General features: G+C 40.5%; 1 protein-coding gene across 4 annotated transcripts in view; it reads left to right on the plus strand.

The window, feature by feature from the left end:
* Positions 1-669: 669 nt before the first annotated feature.
* The window catches only part of ARL15 (ADP ribosylation factor like GTPase 15), a 483,734-nt gene continuing 467,480 nt past the window's right edge, over positions 670-16,923 (plus strand). For 2 of the 4 annotated variants that reach the window (XM_027863576.1, XM_027863578.1), the window contains exon 1: positions 670-801. In XM_027863576.1, coding sequence (XP_027719377.1) covers positions 754-801 — 48 coding nt within the window. In that variant the 5' untranslated portion in view covers positions 670-753. The remainder of the gene's footprint in view (positions 802-16,923) is intronic. The other 2 variants (XM_027863579.1, XM_027863577.1) reach the window with 2 other exon arrangements.

Below are 16,923 nucleotides of genomic sequence, written 5' to 3' on the forward strand. Positions count from 1 at the left end.
TTTTAATCATTTCCTACTTATCCTCTATATAGCTTGCTTTGCATACATTTGCGTGTCTTGTCCTCCAGCAGATTGTAATCTCTTTCAGGATTTAATATTCATCGATTGTTTACCCTCTTGAGGGATACAACACGCAAATGTATACAAAGCCAAGGTGTACATAGATTTGTAAGCTCCTTGAAGACAGGGGCTGTCTTTTGCCTCTTTTTGCTTCTCCAACATTAACAATGAGTGCTTAATAAATGTTCATTTAAACTAATTTTATTGAACGCACAACCAGACCCCCTGTGACTTCAGGTTGCCACCTAATCCCTCTGGGAGGATTGTTTCCTTAATGAGAAGGTCGGGACCGCCCCCCAGTCGGGCCACTACTACACGAGCCCCTCAGCGGCCCGCCCACTCTTGGCCAGCCCATTCTCTCCTCCTCTCCCCACACCCGAGCCTCGTCTCTCCATATGCCCAGCCTTCCGTCCTCGCTGCCCGGGAGCCGTCTCCCAGCTCCCTCTCCCGCGCTTCTCCGCTTTCACGCTGGGCGGCCGCGCCTTTTATGGCCACCCGCAGCCAATGAGAGCTCTTCTTTCCTTATGGTCCGCGGAGGGACCAATCGTGGCGCGGCTGGTGTAATCTTCGTCCGCTCGGCTCTCCTCGGCTCTTTTCGCTGTTGCTGCCTTCCCGGGGGCGGTCGCTTCGCTGCCAGAGACGCTTTCTTTTTTTTCCGGGTTCTGAGCCGTTCCGGATGCTTTAGGTTGCCGGATGTCTGATCTTCGGATAACTGAGGCGTTACTGTACATGGATTATCTGGTAAGGTCCGCGGCGTCTGTGCTGGGGGAGCGGCGGGGTCCCCCTCGCCTTCACACCCCACGCCTCGCCTCCGCCTCTCGCGTCCCTCCCCTCTTTTGAGGCGGGCGGGGAGCGGAGGGGAACTGTCTCCCCCTCTTGTCGTCTCTCGCTCCCTCTTTCTCCGCTGGCCCACTCCCCCCCGGCAGCCCAGTGCTGGTCCTGGGCTCGGAGCGGGGCTTCGGGGCTGCCCCACTCTGGGGCGGGGGCGGGGACGGTGAGGGGAGGAGGAGGAGGGGGTGGGGGAGCTGACAGGTAAAGGTGCAGTCCCGGGGCGGCAGATTTACAGCCCCGGGTAAAGATCTGGTGCGAGGCGCCGGAGAGGATGGGCAGCGGCTGCGGGAGCAAGGGGCCCTCCCTCGACCCCCGCCTCCCGCTCCCCGCCCCCATCTCTGCCCCCCAGCCTTGCAGCCCCGCAGCCCCGCAGCCCCGGGAGCGGGTTTGGGGCTCGCTCTGCCCCTCCCGGGTCGTTCCAGCCTCGCCTTCTTTTATCAGGCTGCAAAGAACTATTAAAGACCCATAACCCGAATTGGTTCACCGGAGTGCACGGGCAGCCTTGGTCATTTGGTTGTTATTAGACCTCTAAAGCTGTGACCCCGGGTCGGTGTTGGGTTTTTTAAAAAGCACATGAACATAAAGCACGCTCCGCTGAGCTCCGTTGTAACCTTGGGCACCCGGAGAGGCTTGAACCCGGGGCTGGGTCTTCTTGTTTGCTGGACTGGTGGGGAAGTTTCAGGAATGCTGCTGTTACTGTTTGGGGCAGAGGTTGGGGGACTATTAGGCCAGGGGAGTAGGGAAAAGTTTAGGTCAGGAAAGGAATGGGCAGCTGTGTGTGTGTGTGTGTGTGTGTGTGTGTGTGTGTGTGTGTGTGTGTTTGTGTGTGTTGGAGTGGGTAGGGGAAGGTAGGAAAAAGGGGTAGTTGGGGGAAACAACGTGTTTGGTGTCCCCCCCCCACCCCTTTCCTTCAAATCCAGGCAACAAGTATTGCTCCCAAACTCGTTTCCTCAAAGCTGTAACATTACAAGGAAATTCTGTTTCATTGCATTCCTAAACGCTAAAAAGTTTAGTAAAATTTACTATGTCACCCAGAATCACGACAGCGGTGCCAAGTTGGATTAGTTGGTGAAAATAGTGACCCAGAAATCATCTAGATGTATGTTTGCCTTATCCACTAGGCTGTAGACTGCACGATTGGTTGGCTAGGCAGAATTTTGACAGTGCCTTCTAGGAATTGTCAGGTTGTTTTGAAATGCATGGGCCACATGTTATTTTGAAGTTCAGATGTTATGAAGAACAAGTTTAAATTATAACCTAACAATTGCTTGATACTTGAATGTTTAAACTATTTTGAATGTTGGCTGTGCAGTTGTGATTACTTGAGTTCATTTTGGGATTATGTCACTTCTCTGTAGATTCCAGAATTTGAAGAGTTTGTGGGCCTACAGAGTGTTTTTAGTTAAAACATGGCCTTCAGAATTGAACACTGGGTAGAAGTCAAGAAATCTCAGTTCAAATCTTGATTTTGCCATTCATTTACAAATAATAGCTCCAGGGGGCTCTTTGAAAAATAGGATACTATCCTTTTGCTCTGAGGAAGATTTGAGGATTAGTTAGCTTTTCCTGAATGTCACATAAATGCAAAATGACTATTTTTGTTGGGCAGGCTGTCTAGATTATTTTTTGGAGACATCTTCAAATTTAGATGGTACTTTTCCTCACCAGATACTCTTGATTTTTCTTTGGAGTCCTTCCAAATAAAAGCCAAAGATTGTAGCTTGAAATTGGCTTGTAGAGAAATATGACAGTAACTAAAGTTTTGTTGGTGGTTTCTGAAAAGCTTTAAAATGAAGGGTCTCTAATTATGTCATCATTTAGCCAGTATTTATATCCCAGGAATGATGTTTTAGTTACATACAGATTTAATGTTTGAATCATTAAGGCTATCTTGCATGGTGCCAAAATAACCATTAGGTTTGGTTTTTAAACATTAAATTTGTTGGGATGAAACTGGTTAATTAAATGGATTCATGTAGACATAGATTGGATGGAAGTTAATTTTCTTTATTTCTTTTTTTTCTAGGCAATTGGGGTTAAGTGACTTGCCCAGGGTCACACAGCTAGTAAATGTTTGAGGCAGAATTTGAACTCCTGGGTCCTCCTGACTCGAAGTCTGGGTGCTCTATCCACTGTGCCGCCTAGCTGCCCCAGAAGTTACTTTTTTTTAGTGGGATCAGTAATCCCATAAGAGCAGGTTCATTTTCTTGATTAGTTTATTCCATCTTGTGATGACACTCCTTTATGTCAAGGTTGATGAATCTCTTCTTTTATTCCTTCTCTAATTTTGATCTTCAAAAAATTAAATGCATTCTCTATTTGCTTATCTTTGATTATCATTAAAAAAAATTCAAGGCTTGGAGAGGCAGCATGGCATGGTGAATAAAGACAGCCTTAAAGTCTGGGTTCATGTTCTGTGTCAGACACATGTTCTGCTTCTGTGTGGTCCGGGGCAAGTCATTTTAAACTTCTCAGAGCTCTAGCCAAGTAAGACTGTACCTTGAGGAGAAAGTGTCTGCCTTCGTGGGTTCATGAGTGAGTTTCTTAACTGTACCTATACAGATAAAATCACAGGAGCTGTCCCTATGCCAATTATTCTAAGAAGTCTAAGCCTATGTACCAAGCGAGGGTGAGAACACATTCTCTGAGGAAAGTGTCATACTGTAGCATAAAAGGGATATATCAGCAAGCTCTTATCAAGTACCTTCTATGTGCCAGGCACTGTTCTAAGCTCTGGGTATACAAAGAGGAGCAAAAGGAAAAAAAAGGAAAGAAAAAACCCAACAGTAACCAAAAAATCAATCTCTGTCCTCAAGGAGATCACAGTCTAATGAGGGAGACAGCTTGCCACCAACTGGGTACAAACAAACTATATACAGGATGAATTGGAGATAATAATGGAAGGAATGTAACCAGCATTTAGGGGCGATCCAGAAGGGTTTCTTGTGGAAGGTGAGATTGTAGCTGGGACTTGACGAAAGCCAGAGAAGCTCTGATTGAGGAAAATTTCTTGCTCCTTTCTCTTGAATGTTACATAAAAATTTTGGACAGTAATCATTACTTTTAAGCTCAGCTTGAAAGAACTCCTACCATCCTCATCTCATAGTATGTTCTTTCTACCAAAACACATGCACTCTGCCTCCCTTTGTTCTTATGGAATCATCTACTGCATAGACTGTTACTCCTTCAGCAGCCTCCTTCGCTTCTCCCTCAGTGGATTAACTTGTTTAGTCATGCCTTTCCTGTGTTGATTATGACAGATCAATTTTTTGGACTGTCACAGAGGATTTATTTCTAAAATAAATCAATTCTCTCCAATTTCCACAGTTACCTTTCAGCTGAAAATGTAAATTCTTTTTTTGAAATTATAGTGTCCCAAACTTACAGGCTATGTTGGGATCCCAACCAAATTGCCTCTGCCCTTTGCAGGGTTACTATCTACTGACACAACATTGAAAGGACATGTGTAACTTTACTGGTTGTTGTTTTATTTTTCTTTTTAGAGGTATTTTACTTTGTTGTTGGGAGTCTGATAGAGGGAGCTCTGCATATCACCCCTCATTCGTTAGGTGGGATATCATCATTTTCCCCCTTATATGATTGGAGATTGAAGAAAAATGGACAAATACGAGATTATGGAATTGCAGTTTTTAATGGAAACAAGCCATCAAAAATAGTTTTGGAAGCTAGTAGGAGTTGGTGATTTCTTTCAGAATAATAAGAAAATGAGTATTCTTACATAAGGTTGAAAAGGACAGTAATAGCACTGTAACATTCATAACAGCTAAAAATTTTTTCATTTCAGTAAGTGAGCTTTTATAGAGCCACAAGTGTATGCTGATATCAATTTATAAACCCAAAGCAGTTACACAGTATGGGACATGTGACTGAAGAGACTGCGGTTTTTTCTGTCACTGACACCACTTGAAACTAAAGCTCAGATAATAAATAACATGATAAAATCTGTTTAGTTTAGGTGTTTTGTTTTAGGGAATGCAGAATGTATCCTTTTCTCTTAAGGTCAAGATCATTGAGATAGAACTTTTTTTTTTAGCCTGGCTGGCAACTTAGAAAAAAGAAATCTTTGCATTCCATTCTTCTTGTGCTTTCAACCAGGAAACCTTGATGGAGCCCTTTTATTTTAATTCTTGGACAGGTGATTTCTCCTCCTCCTCCCTTCCCTTCTTCCCTCACCAGGAGCTTCTGTAAAATTTGGGTCTTCTGAACCCAAATAGAGCTAATGGAGTGCAATAATGACTTCCCTTTTTTTTTCCACACTCCAATTAGTGTTGATACAAACCTGTGATTTCATCTGTGTAGGAAGCTCCCAGTAACAACGTTTCCTCTAATAATACAGATTTTCAGTTCTGTCATTTTCTGGTTTAGAGAGCTTCCTGAGACACTGAGGAATGATTATGTGACTGGCCCAGGGTTACATGGCCAGATTGTTTCTGGAGGGATTTAAAACCCTGGTTGTCCAGACTGTAAGACAGGTCTTCTCTCTACTAATGCCCTGCAGCTTCTAAACAACTTGCTTAAATTAACCTAAATAGGAAAATTGGGATCTTTAATCTTCCTTTTCCAATACATCCCTGTATTCTTATGTTCCTTTTCCATTCCTTCTCTCTCTCTTTACAAGGAAAAAATTTTGTTCCTAATTATTGCTACTCAATTCTAGAAATAGGAGAGATTCTGTAAAATTTGGTTGTGATACTTCTACCCTCTCCCCTGGACAATGAGAACTTCTCAGGGTTAGGTCTGTGCCACAGGTCAATTGAATGTATATATTTGGGCAATTCATTACATGAACACTTGGAAGTGTTCCAGCTACTATAAAAAGTAATGGATCTTATTTCTGCAAGATTTTTCTGTAGTTAGTTTCTTTACATGGTCTATCATAGCAGTCAGCATGTCAAAAGAATTTCTCACAGGGAATGCAAGTATATGCGTAAGACAGCATTCTAATAATTTTATTAATTCATTCAACAAGTATTTATTGAGTGCTAACTGTGCATAGCATTGGAACAGGTGTTGTGGAGACATTTTTATATATTTTATACACCCATTCAGGATTTTGTCCATTTTATACATTTATATAGGTTTTGCCATTTGTCTAATTTTTGTGTTCATTGACATGTAAACATATATTAATGTTTGGGGGAAATCATAAGCATGACCTGATGTTCATTCTTTGTGCCCATTTAGTTCATTTGACTAGAGCATTCTGTTGATGAGGCAAAGGAAATGAATAGATTCAATCCCCTAACTTGAAATAGTTCCAGGCCTACCCTGCACTTCCCCGATCCTGGAAATTCTTGTCATGTGGAGGTCAGGTGAGAGAGGAGGTCAATTCAACTTAGCAAACACACATTGTTTAAATGCTTTGTGTTTACAAGGCTATGTGCCATGTACTGGGGATAAAATTAGGAAAAAGTGACTTAGTTTTTATATAATTTGATGGGGGAGAGGGTTGGATGTGTGTTGTATGAGCATGATGAGAGGAAGAATAAGATAAGAGCTAAGGACAAGTGCTGACAAAGTGCTTAGAGAAATGTGAGGAAGGATTGATAAGTTTTAGGCTGAGGGCCTCTGCAAAGGCTCCCAGAGTCAGGTGGTGGTGGTGGTGGTGGTGCCTTGAAGGAAGAAAAAGATTTTCCATAGGTGAAGAGGAGTGGGAACCTTTTTCAACCATGGGGGAGGCCTGGAGTAAATGCAGAGATAAGAGAAAGCTGGACCAGATAGGGGAACCACTCATTGTCTGTCCAGTTTGACTGGAATAAAATGTACATGAGGTGGAATAGAGCTGAATAAAAGGCCATTAGGAGCCAGATTGTTCAAGATCTTGAATGTCAGGGTTTGTATTTTATCCAGTAAGCATTTTTTTTTTTGAGCAGGAGAGTGACCTGGTAAGTCCTGAGCATTGGGAAGATTGCTTTAGCTTCACTATCAAGGATGGAGGGGAGAGGAGAAAGGCTGGAAGCAGGGAGACCATAGTAAGCATTTATTAAGCACCTTCTATATGCCCAGCACTGTGCTAAATGCTGGGGATGCAAAGAAAGGTGAAAGACAGTTCTTGCCTTTGAGGACCTCATGATCTGATGAGGAATTTGATGTGTAATGATAAGATTCAATTAAAATAATTCAAGTAAGAGGTGGTAAAAGTGCTGAATGAGGATGTTGACAGGATGAGGGGTAGGAAGGGTATTGATATTATGGATATTAGGGAATTCATGTAAGTCACAGAACTTTGTCTCTGTCACAGAACTTTGTCTCCGGATGTGCGTGTGTGTGTGTGTGTGTGTGTGTGTGTGTGTGTGTGTGTGTAGTGTACTTATGAGTCTGAGGGTTTGGTAAAATGCGTGTTCAGTCAGCTGAAGTAGGGATGTTGAGAGGAAGGGTTGGTTTAAGTGGAATGATTAGTTCATTTTTCAACATGTTGACTTTGAGGTGCAAGTGGTATATCCAGGTGGAAACATGTCACTTAGAAAGTTAAGTAACTGGAACCAAAGAGAGTGATCGGGGCTCAGAGGAAGCATCTTCGCCATAGGCAGAACCTTGAATGTCACCTACACTTGAGGGCTTTGAGGAAGAAGACAAACTGATGGAGGAGAAAGGGAAGATGTGGTCACTGAGGTACAAGAGAAACCAGAAGAGAATTCAAGGGTGAAGACAATCAAGGTGGAGCTGGTCAGTGTTTCATATGTAGTAGAAAGATCAAGGTGGATAAGGACGGATATAAAGCTGTTGGATTTGGCGGATAGGAAGTTATTGGTGATCTTGGAGAAAGTATTTTCATCAATTTGCTGGGATTGCAAGGGTTTGAAAAAAATGAATAGGCTTTGATGGATCATGCCTCATTTGATTGAGGCAGCTAAGTGATACGGTGGGTAAGAGATCAGGACTATGAGTTAGGAAGCTCTGAGTTTAAAACCTGGTCTCAGGCTTTTACTAGCTCTTATTTATTCTGGGCAAGTCAGTCAATCTCTGTCTGCTTCAGTAACCTAATCTGTAAAATGGTGGTAATAATAGTGCCTACTACACAAGGTTATTTTGAGGATCAAATGGCATAACAAAGTAAAACCTTAAAGGGCTATATAAAGGCTAGTTATTATTATTAATATTGACTATGCTATTTCTGAAATGAAAGAGAGGGGAGAAAAGGGCATGACCAAGACAAGAAACCTGGAAGGTTTCTTTAGGAAAGGCCTGAACCTCTTTTTTGTAGGCCAGCTTGAAAGAACCATTGGAGGGAGAGAGTGAACATGAAAAGGAATGGCTGGGAGGAGAAAATCAATGGAGACAAATCCCGTATGGGGTAGAATTGGGATATGTGGGAGGGAGGTTAATCTTGAGAAGAACAACCATTGCCTTATCTGAGAGCAGAGGAAAGGAGAAGATTGATGAAGTTATACAGAGGGCATCAGATTTGGAGGAGGGGAGACTGAAAACTCAAATTATATGGCCTCTTGTCTGAGTTAAAAGAGATGATGCCCTCTACTGAGAGAGAGAGAGGGGATTGGGTTGAGGTAGAGTTAGGAGTTTGAGAAGAGTCTTTGGAGTAGCTACTATAGGACGTACGTGTAGGTTATTAATCAGACGTAAATGAGAGGATTGCCTTATAACGGGGGAACTTTTCAGAGGTAAGTGTGAATTTGCTGAATGTAGTCAGCAGGGTTTTCTGACTAGTTTGGCCCCTCAGAAAGAGGACTGAAGTAGGCAGATGGTTTGGGGTTACTCAGGCTTGAGAATTAATAGGATAGGAGTATGGCAAGGTCAAGGGGTCAAGGGACCAAGGGACTGTGAGTGGAGGAGTTTGCATTGTTGATGGCCTACTATAAGGTCAAGATTGAGAGGGAGAGGGGCAGCTAGGTGGTGCAGTGGATAGAGCCCGGCCCTGGATTCAGAAGGACCTGAGTTCAAATCCGGTCTCAGACACATAACATTTACTAGCTGTGTGATCCTGGGAAAGTAACTCTAATGCCTAGCCCCCCCCCCCCCCCCAAAACAAAACAAAAAAAGATTGAGGGGGAGAAGGAGAACTGGAGTGATGGATGGGGAGGGGGAAGGGGCCACTACAACCAGAAGTTTTGATAAAGACAAGCAACAGGTTTAGGAGTACTGAGCTAGGGGAGATAAAAGGACAGGAGACTGTAATTACAGGTGGAAACTTCAAAGGATCTTGGAGGAAGAGCAGAAATGATGCTGAGACCTAAAGTCCAGTACAAATCTGTCATTAATATCACAAACTGAAAACTCATGTCCTACTAGAAATGATAACATGTGTGCTGGGAACGGAATTGTCCAAAATATATGTGTATTTAAATTGGATAAACTATCCATTTGATTTTACACATTTGAATATTCTAAAGGATGTCATGATTCTAACCCAGGTAAAATGAATAGAACATTGTGATGGATGGACCTGTGATCTCTTTGTGGTTATTCTCCTCCATTGAGATAAATTGCAATCTTTCTTATATGATTCTTGTCCATTTTCTCCCATGGATCCTCCATAGTGCTTCTATCCAGTGTGCTAAAAGCCTTCCTCTAGTCTAGGTCTCTTGTCACATTTCCTTAATACGTGACTCACCTGTCTTCTTTTTTTGCTCCTAATGATACCCCCTACATCTTTTCTTAAGGATAGATCATCATCAGAAATGTATTGTAGCCTACTTTCACTTACCATGTGTTTCTCCTTTGCTTGCTGTGTCAACTGCAAACCGTGAAACAAAGTTAGATGTTGTATTAGTCAGCAAGCATTGGTTGGGCTCTGGCTCTGTGCTAGTGACTATGATGGGGATACAAAGACACAAATTAAAGAGTATTTGCCCCCAGGAATTTATGTTTTATCTGGGAAACATATTAGACATGTAAATAAGCATAAAATATGTGTAAAGTATAGCTTTGGAGAGGGGTGCTAGCACCTGAGAGGGACTGTCAGGTCAGCAGTGGTCTCATGTATAGAAAGTTCAGTTGATTTGAGCTTTGAAGGGAAATAGGGATTCTGGCATGCAGATGGCTGGGAAGATCCATCTAGTATTCAACTACTCTTGAAATAATACCACTGGGGGAAAATGTCATTTAATATAAAAAAACCAGCAGACACATGAAATTAGGCTGGAGCTAGATTGTAGAGGGCATCAAATGTCAGGGTGAGCATTTGAGTTTTATCTTGGAGGTATTAGTGAACACCTAAAGATCTTTGAGCAGGGGAATGACATTGCTTCTACATATTTTAGGAAGATAATTTTGGAGGTGGATGGACTGGAGAGAAGAAAGAGTGGAAATAGAGACCAGTTTGGAGTTTATTAAAATAGTTAAAGGGAGCAGAGAGGAGACCAGAGCAAAAGATGCTGAGAACGTAGAAGTGACAAGAGTTGGCATGTGACTGAATCACTAGGAGGTGTGTGAGGGAGAGTGAAGAGCTGAGGATTGTTACCTTACCTGTGATTTTGTTTCAGTCATGTCTCACTAGTCATGACCCCATTTGGAGTTTTCTTGGCAAAGATACTGGAATATTTTTTTTTCTACCAGAAATGAACAGTTTATTATATAAGAGACTAAATGGAGTCCCATATGGATATACCTAGACTATATATTTAATAAAGGAGCTAAAACTGTGACATTATTATTTGTATTATTTAATATTATTTTTAGTTCATTGCCCAGCTGAGGATTTTGATTTTTTTAATCACTTAAGTGAATTTAGTGATCTTTTAAAAAAATTATTTATTTTAGTTTTCAACATTCACTTCCTTAAGATTTTGAGTTCTAAATTTTCTCCCCCTCCCCCCACGCCAGATGGCATGCAATTTGATATAGGCCCAGTGTATACATATTGAACCTATTTTCACATTAGATACTGGAGTGTTTTGCCATTTCCTTCTCTCACTCATTTTACAGATGAGGAAACTGAGGCAAAGTATAGTCCTTCTATTCCTTACAGAATGGTACTACTAGCTTTGGAGTCAGGAGAGATCCAGATTCAAATTCCACTTATGATCCTTCTGTGTGTGGGTAAATCACTTAACCTCTCTTGAGTTTTATTACTTTATAAACAATACCTATAGTTCCTACTTCACTGGGTTATTGTGAGACTCAGATGAGATAAGGTATTAAGTGAGCCTTAAAGAGCTATAGGAATCCTCTGTTGTTGTCATTGCTATCATCATCATTATTATCCTCCAAAGGTGACAGAGTGGATGTTCATATAGCACCTTGAAGCTGGAGGAGCACTTTCTGAAGGCTAGTGGCAGGGGGAGACATGGATAGGAGGTGATTTGTATTGTTCAAGGGAATGCCCTTATCGAGTGTTCACAGATGCTCTGGAGTTTTGGAGTTTGGGAGTATAGAAATAATATTATTGATCCGAGACTAACCCATGTTCTTTTCCAAACATACCTCCCCTGGATGACACCTTGGATGTTCATGCCATTTGAGTCCAATTCAACATTTAATGAGCACCTACTATATGTTAGGTACTGTGTGAGGTGCTGAGGTCTAGAGATAGAAGTGAAAATAGTTTCTGCTCTTAGGGAGTTTACATTCCACTGGGAGAGGGAACATGTACATAGATAAGTAGATAATAATACTAGGAACAAAGTAAACATGAAGTAATTTTTTATTTTTATTTTTTGGTGGAGGGATGCTGACTAGGAGAATGAGCAAAGGCATCATGGAGGTGACATTGAATTGAGCCCAGAACTGAATGAAGGCTTCCAAGATAAAGAGCTGTGGAGGCACAGCATGCTAGGCATGGATGGGGATAGCCTTTTCAAAGGCAAGGAAGGTAGAGATAATGTTATCTGTAGCTGGCTAGTAGGCCAGTTTGGCTGGGATGTAGAGAGGGAGAGTAATATGAAATATACTGATGCCTGCTGTGCCTGCCATGTGTCTTTCTATTATCTTTTGGGTAATCCATAAGTTTGATCACAGCCTTATAGCCATAGATCATTATTGGTTGAATATTTGCATTGTAAAGATAAAGTATTGTTTCAGGGAGCAATTTGGGATTTTTACACAGTTTTCCCAACTGCGGTTCAGTTCAGTCTCTTCTAGGTCTGGGTCTAGCTCATTGTTCATTATCATTGTTTGCTCAAGATATATGTACTAATGAAATAGATCAGTGGGCTGTTACAGCATCCAACTGGGCATTGGGAATATGGACATTTTTTTATCCACTTGGTTTTTCTTGTGTGAATTGTTAGATCAAACTCTTGTAGTTATGGATCACATTAAAGAAATTCTGTTACGTTCTGGGGCTTGTTACAGGTAGTACAAAGTCATTCGTAAACCAGAGTACCTGGAGGACTTTACTATCTATAGAGGATCTTCCTCCATTCAAATAGAAAAATACTTAAGCATAAAATATATTTCTGCAGCAAAGGAATGTTCATTCCATATCTTATAGTAATTTAAGTTCATTCAGAGAGTGATATTTTTTAATATCAAAGAAATTAGTGCTCCTGTCAGTGAGTGCTTAAGTAACTTGGCCAGCATAACAGATACGTACAATTTTGTGGAAAATCATTTCACTTCTCTGGACCTCAGTTTCCACATTTATAAAATGAGAATGAATAAGTGATACCTAGCTTTAAAATTCTGTAATTTTTATGTCTTCCAAGTATCCCATGCATTCCTTCCCCTCTCTCTTCTTTAACCTTTTCTTTTTCCTTCTAGCTCAGGAAGGAGAAATTCAGAAGAGGAAGGTGGTCATATCAAAAGGAAGTAGGGAAACAAGTAAATAGGGAAGAAAGCACAGAAGATAAAACAGGTATCTAAGGGTTATTGAATTATAGTTGATGCTATACCATATTCCTCTAGCAAATTAAGATGATGAAAATAATCTCATTTGGGAAACCCTTCGCCCGTTTTGTCTTCCCTTTAAAATAAAAATAGTAATTACTTATTTCAGTTAAAAGGTTGGGAAGGTACCAAAGACATACTGCAGCCATTATCCCTGCAGAGTGTGTACTGTTCCCACCTCCTTTCCACTTTATTTCCTATTGCTCTAGATTGAAGGCCTCTAATCATAGAGGTCTCTTCATTTTCTTTGCCTTCATCTAGGACCACACTTTAAACCATGACAGATAGTTGAAAATCAGTCTCATTTAAAAGACCTCCTTGAGAATTAGATTCTACAGCCTTTTTTTATGCCTTTCTATACTAAATATAGTTGATGCTATACCATATTCCTCTAGCAAATGAAGATGATGAAAATCTGAAATAACTGAAATAAGTGTACTAAGTAACCAGATATTTGTACCTAAATGATTTTGACCCTTATCAGCCAAATCCCTTGTTCTGTATTTTGACCATTTAGTTTCCTCTGTACTTAGAAAGGCATAGCATAATTGGCTACTGTTAACTTTTGAATCCTTGCCAACCAGTATTAAATTGTTCCTCAGCTCTCTTTTCTCTAGGCTGCATTCTCCTACTTCCTTTAATTTTTCCTTTCCCTACCCTTTAATCAACCCCATGGCTCAGAGCTGAACTCTCCACAAATTCTCTACAGTAGTGAGATCTTTGATGTGGTATATTTGGCTATTTCTAGGGAAGGAAAACTTCGTTCTGAGGAAAAGGGATATGTTGGGTGACTTCATCTTGGTTGAAATGGGTAAATTGTAATTCAGAGGTTTATTCTGATATCAAAAGAAAGAGGAGAGGTGAGTGGTGTAGTGACAAGAGCATTAGACGTGGAGTAAGAAGACCTAGGTTTGAATCCTGGCTCTGTCACATAAGCTGTGTTATGTTGTTATTGTTGTTTTTTAATTTTAATTTTCATTAAATTAAAAAAAAGTTGACATTTATCTTCTCTCCCTCCCTCCACATTGAAAAAAAGAAAAAATGCATAGTCAAGCAAAGCAAATACCCAAAATTGCTCCAAAATATTTGCTTCATTCTGCATATTAATCTATCATCTCTCTGTCAGGAGTTGTGTGGCCTTCTTCATACTTGGGCCTCCGGACATTGTGTTGATCAAAGTCCTTAAGTATTTCAAAATTGTTCATTTTTACAATGTTGTTGTTATGATATAAATTGCTTTCTTGGCTTGCTTACTTTACTCTGAATCATTTTATACAAGTCTTCCCTAGTTTCTATGTAACTGACTTTTCATAATTTCTTACATCACAATATTATATTATATTCATATACCATAATTTGCAGCCATGCCCCAATTGATGGGCCTAGTTTCTAGTTCTTTTCCACTACAAAAAGTGCTATGAAAAAAAAACATGCATGTATATACATGTATATGTGTATATATGCATATACATGCGCACACACATGTGTCTTTCTTTGTTCTCTTTAGCCTTTAGGTTTAGTAGTAGCATTGTTTTAGTAACTTGTGGGGCACAATTCCAAATTGCTTTCCAGAATGGCTGTTTCAATTCATAGTTTTACTATGAGTGCATCAGTGTGCCTATTTTCTGGAAGTTCTTCCAACATCTGTCATTTCCCCTTTTTGTCAGTTTTTCCAGGGTTGATGGGTAAACCTCAGAATTGTATTAATTTCTATTTCTCTGTTTGCCTAAGTTTCCTCATCTGTAAAATGAGCTAAAGAAAGAAATGGCAAACCAATCCAGTATCCTTGCCAAGAAAATTGCAAATGGGGTCATGAAGGGTCAGACACAACTGAAAATGACTGAACAACAAATTATTAGTGATTTGGAGCATTTTTTTTCATATGGTTAAAGATAAATTAGTTTGCTTTCCGTGAGATCTGCCTGTTCATATCCTTTGACCATTTTTCAATAGGTGAAGCTGTATGGTGTCATATAGACTTGAAAATTGAAAAATGTAAAGACTTCAGTTTCCTTGACTGTAAAATCAAGAGGTTGGATTATATAATTTGTAAGATCCTTTCTAATATTAACATGCTGTGTTTATCTTTTAGAGCAAATTCTGATATGGTAGCCATAGGTATTTACAAAGCATTTGCTTTCTCTCTCTCTCTGTCTTTTTTTTTTTTTTTCTGGCTAGGCAATGGGATTAAGTGACTTGCCCAGGGTCACACAGCTAGTAAGTGTTATGTGTCTGAGGCTGGATTTGAACTCAGGTCCTCTTGAATTCAGCGCTGGTGCTCTATCCCCTATGCCACCTAGCTGCCCCAAGCATTTGCTTTCTCTAGGAGGAAAGGGTTATTTTATAAAGGTTATAAAACATTCTGAATAGGTGGAAAAGATCTCATAATTTAAGGTCATGCCTAGATTTTTTTTTTCTTTTCCATGGGCCGTTTTTCAACAGTATTTTTAGTAAGACAAAATGTTTCTTCTTTGGAGTTAGGTACAGACATACTTGAGAAAGTATGCCAAGTCTGACAATGGTGGCATGGAAGAGAACTTGTGTGGGCAGGAAGGAGTGAATACGGGGCAGGCAAAGTCCAGAGTCCTTACATAGCTTCCCCTATGTGACTACCATTAAGGAGAAACCTGGCCGACTACAGAAAACTTTGGCCATGATGTCTTTATGAGAGGACTGAAGGGGGTTATAGATAGAACACTGAATTTGGAGTCAGGAGACCTGGCTTTTGAATCCGGGCTCTGTCTTTGGGCAAATCACTTAACCTTTTTTGGGGTTGTTTTCTTTATCTATAAAATGGTGATAGTAATACTTGTACTACCTACAGATACTTGTGTTTTATGTACGTTATCTGATTTGATCCTCAGAACCACTGTTTGAGGTCTTTAGATGTTGGCATCATTTCCGTTTTTTAAAATGATGAAACAGTGAGACTCAGAGGGACTGCAGGTGTTATTTCCCTTTACAGATCAGGAAAATAAGTCCAAGTGATCAAATGACCTAGGATTGGAGTATCATAGATTTAAAACGAGCTGGAAGGGACTTAAGTGTTCATCTAGTCCAGCTCCTTTTTCACTGGTGAGAAAACTGAGGGAGGTTAAGTGATGCTCTGAGGTGTTTCCCATTAGATTAGTTGTGGTCAGAATTCAAGTCCAGATTCACTGGCTGTGAAACCTTGGTTTTTTCTACTGTACCATGCCTACCTAACCTTTCTCCTTCTACCACTTGAAAAGATCCCCTGGATTCATGGTGAGGGGTGAGAGCAGGGGTGGAGAGAGGCCTTAGCCTGATCCAGTAGGGAAGTTATTTCATCTTCCTGTGCCGTTTTGGTGCTTTAGCTTTCTGGGAGTGACCCTTGAGACTCGTAGCTCCTGAAAGGGCATCCCTGCGGTTCATTTCTAGATACCTGTGGCACCAATGGATGCTTTGCCTTCCAGTGTTGTAGGTGTGGGATGATCTCAAGGTGATAAAGGTAATGGAATCAGAGGCATGAGACGCAAATGGAGATATTATATTGTTGCAGTGACCTGTGCAAGACTAGAAATGAATGGTTCTTTAAGTGTAGAGAACTATACCTTTTGCTAAAGAATTTTTTCCCCCCATGCTTTTAGCCTGCTAAGTGACTTCACACTTTGCAGAATGCTAATATCTACTCAGTGACATATACATTAGAACATGACAACTGGAAGAAACTTTTTAGAAACTATTTAAACTAGCTAATTTTGCAAATAGGTCCAGAGAGGAGAGATGAATTGCCTAATAACACTCAGTGAGTTAATGGTAGAGATGGACTGGAACCTGGGTCTCCTGACCCCAGTCAGATGGTGTTTTTGGTAATATATGTAATGCAGGAGCGGTGGAGAGCCAATGAGGGCCCAGTCTTTGGAGCATGGGCTATGTGATCTGCCTGATACCAATATCAACTCACCTGGAGGTTTGGTGAGCTTGCTCCTGGAAATTCATGATGGAGAGGTCCTTCCTTCTCTGCTGCAGAGCATGCAGGTATTCTTTGATAAGTCTTTTTTTTTTTTTCAATTCCTTTTAAAATTTTATTTTTAGGTATTTTTTTTTGTGTCTCTTTGTTATTGTTGTTGTTTTTTTTAACAAGTCTTTTTTTTATTTCTTTTAAAGTTTTATTTTTAGATATTTTTTGGGTCTCTTTTTTGTTGTTTTTTTTAATGTCTTTTTATTCCTTTTAAAATTTTATTTTTAGGTATTTTTTTGTGTCTC

The sequence above is a fragment of the Vombatus ursinus genome, unplaced genomic scaffold (assembly GCF_900497805.2).
Source record: "Vombatus ursinus unplaced genomic scaffold, bare-nosed wombat genome assembly UNPS02014772.1, whole genome shotgun sequence".
NCBI lineage: Eukaryota > Metazoa > Chordata > Mammalia > Diprotodontia > Vombatidae > Vombatus > Vombatus ursinus.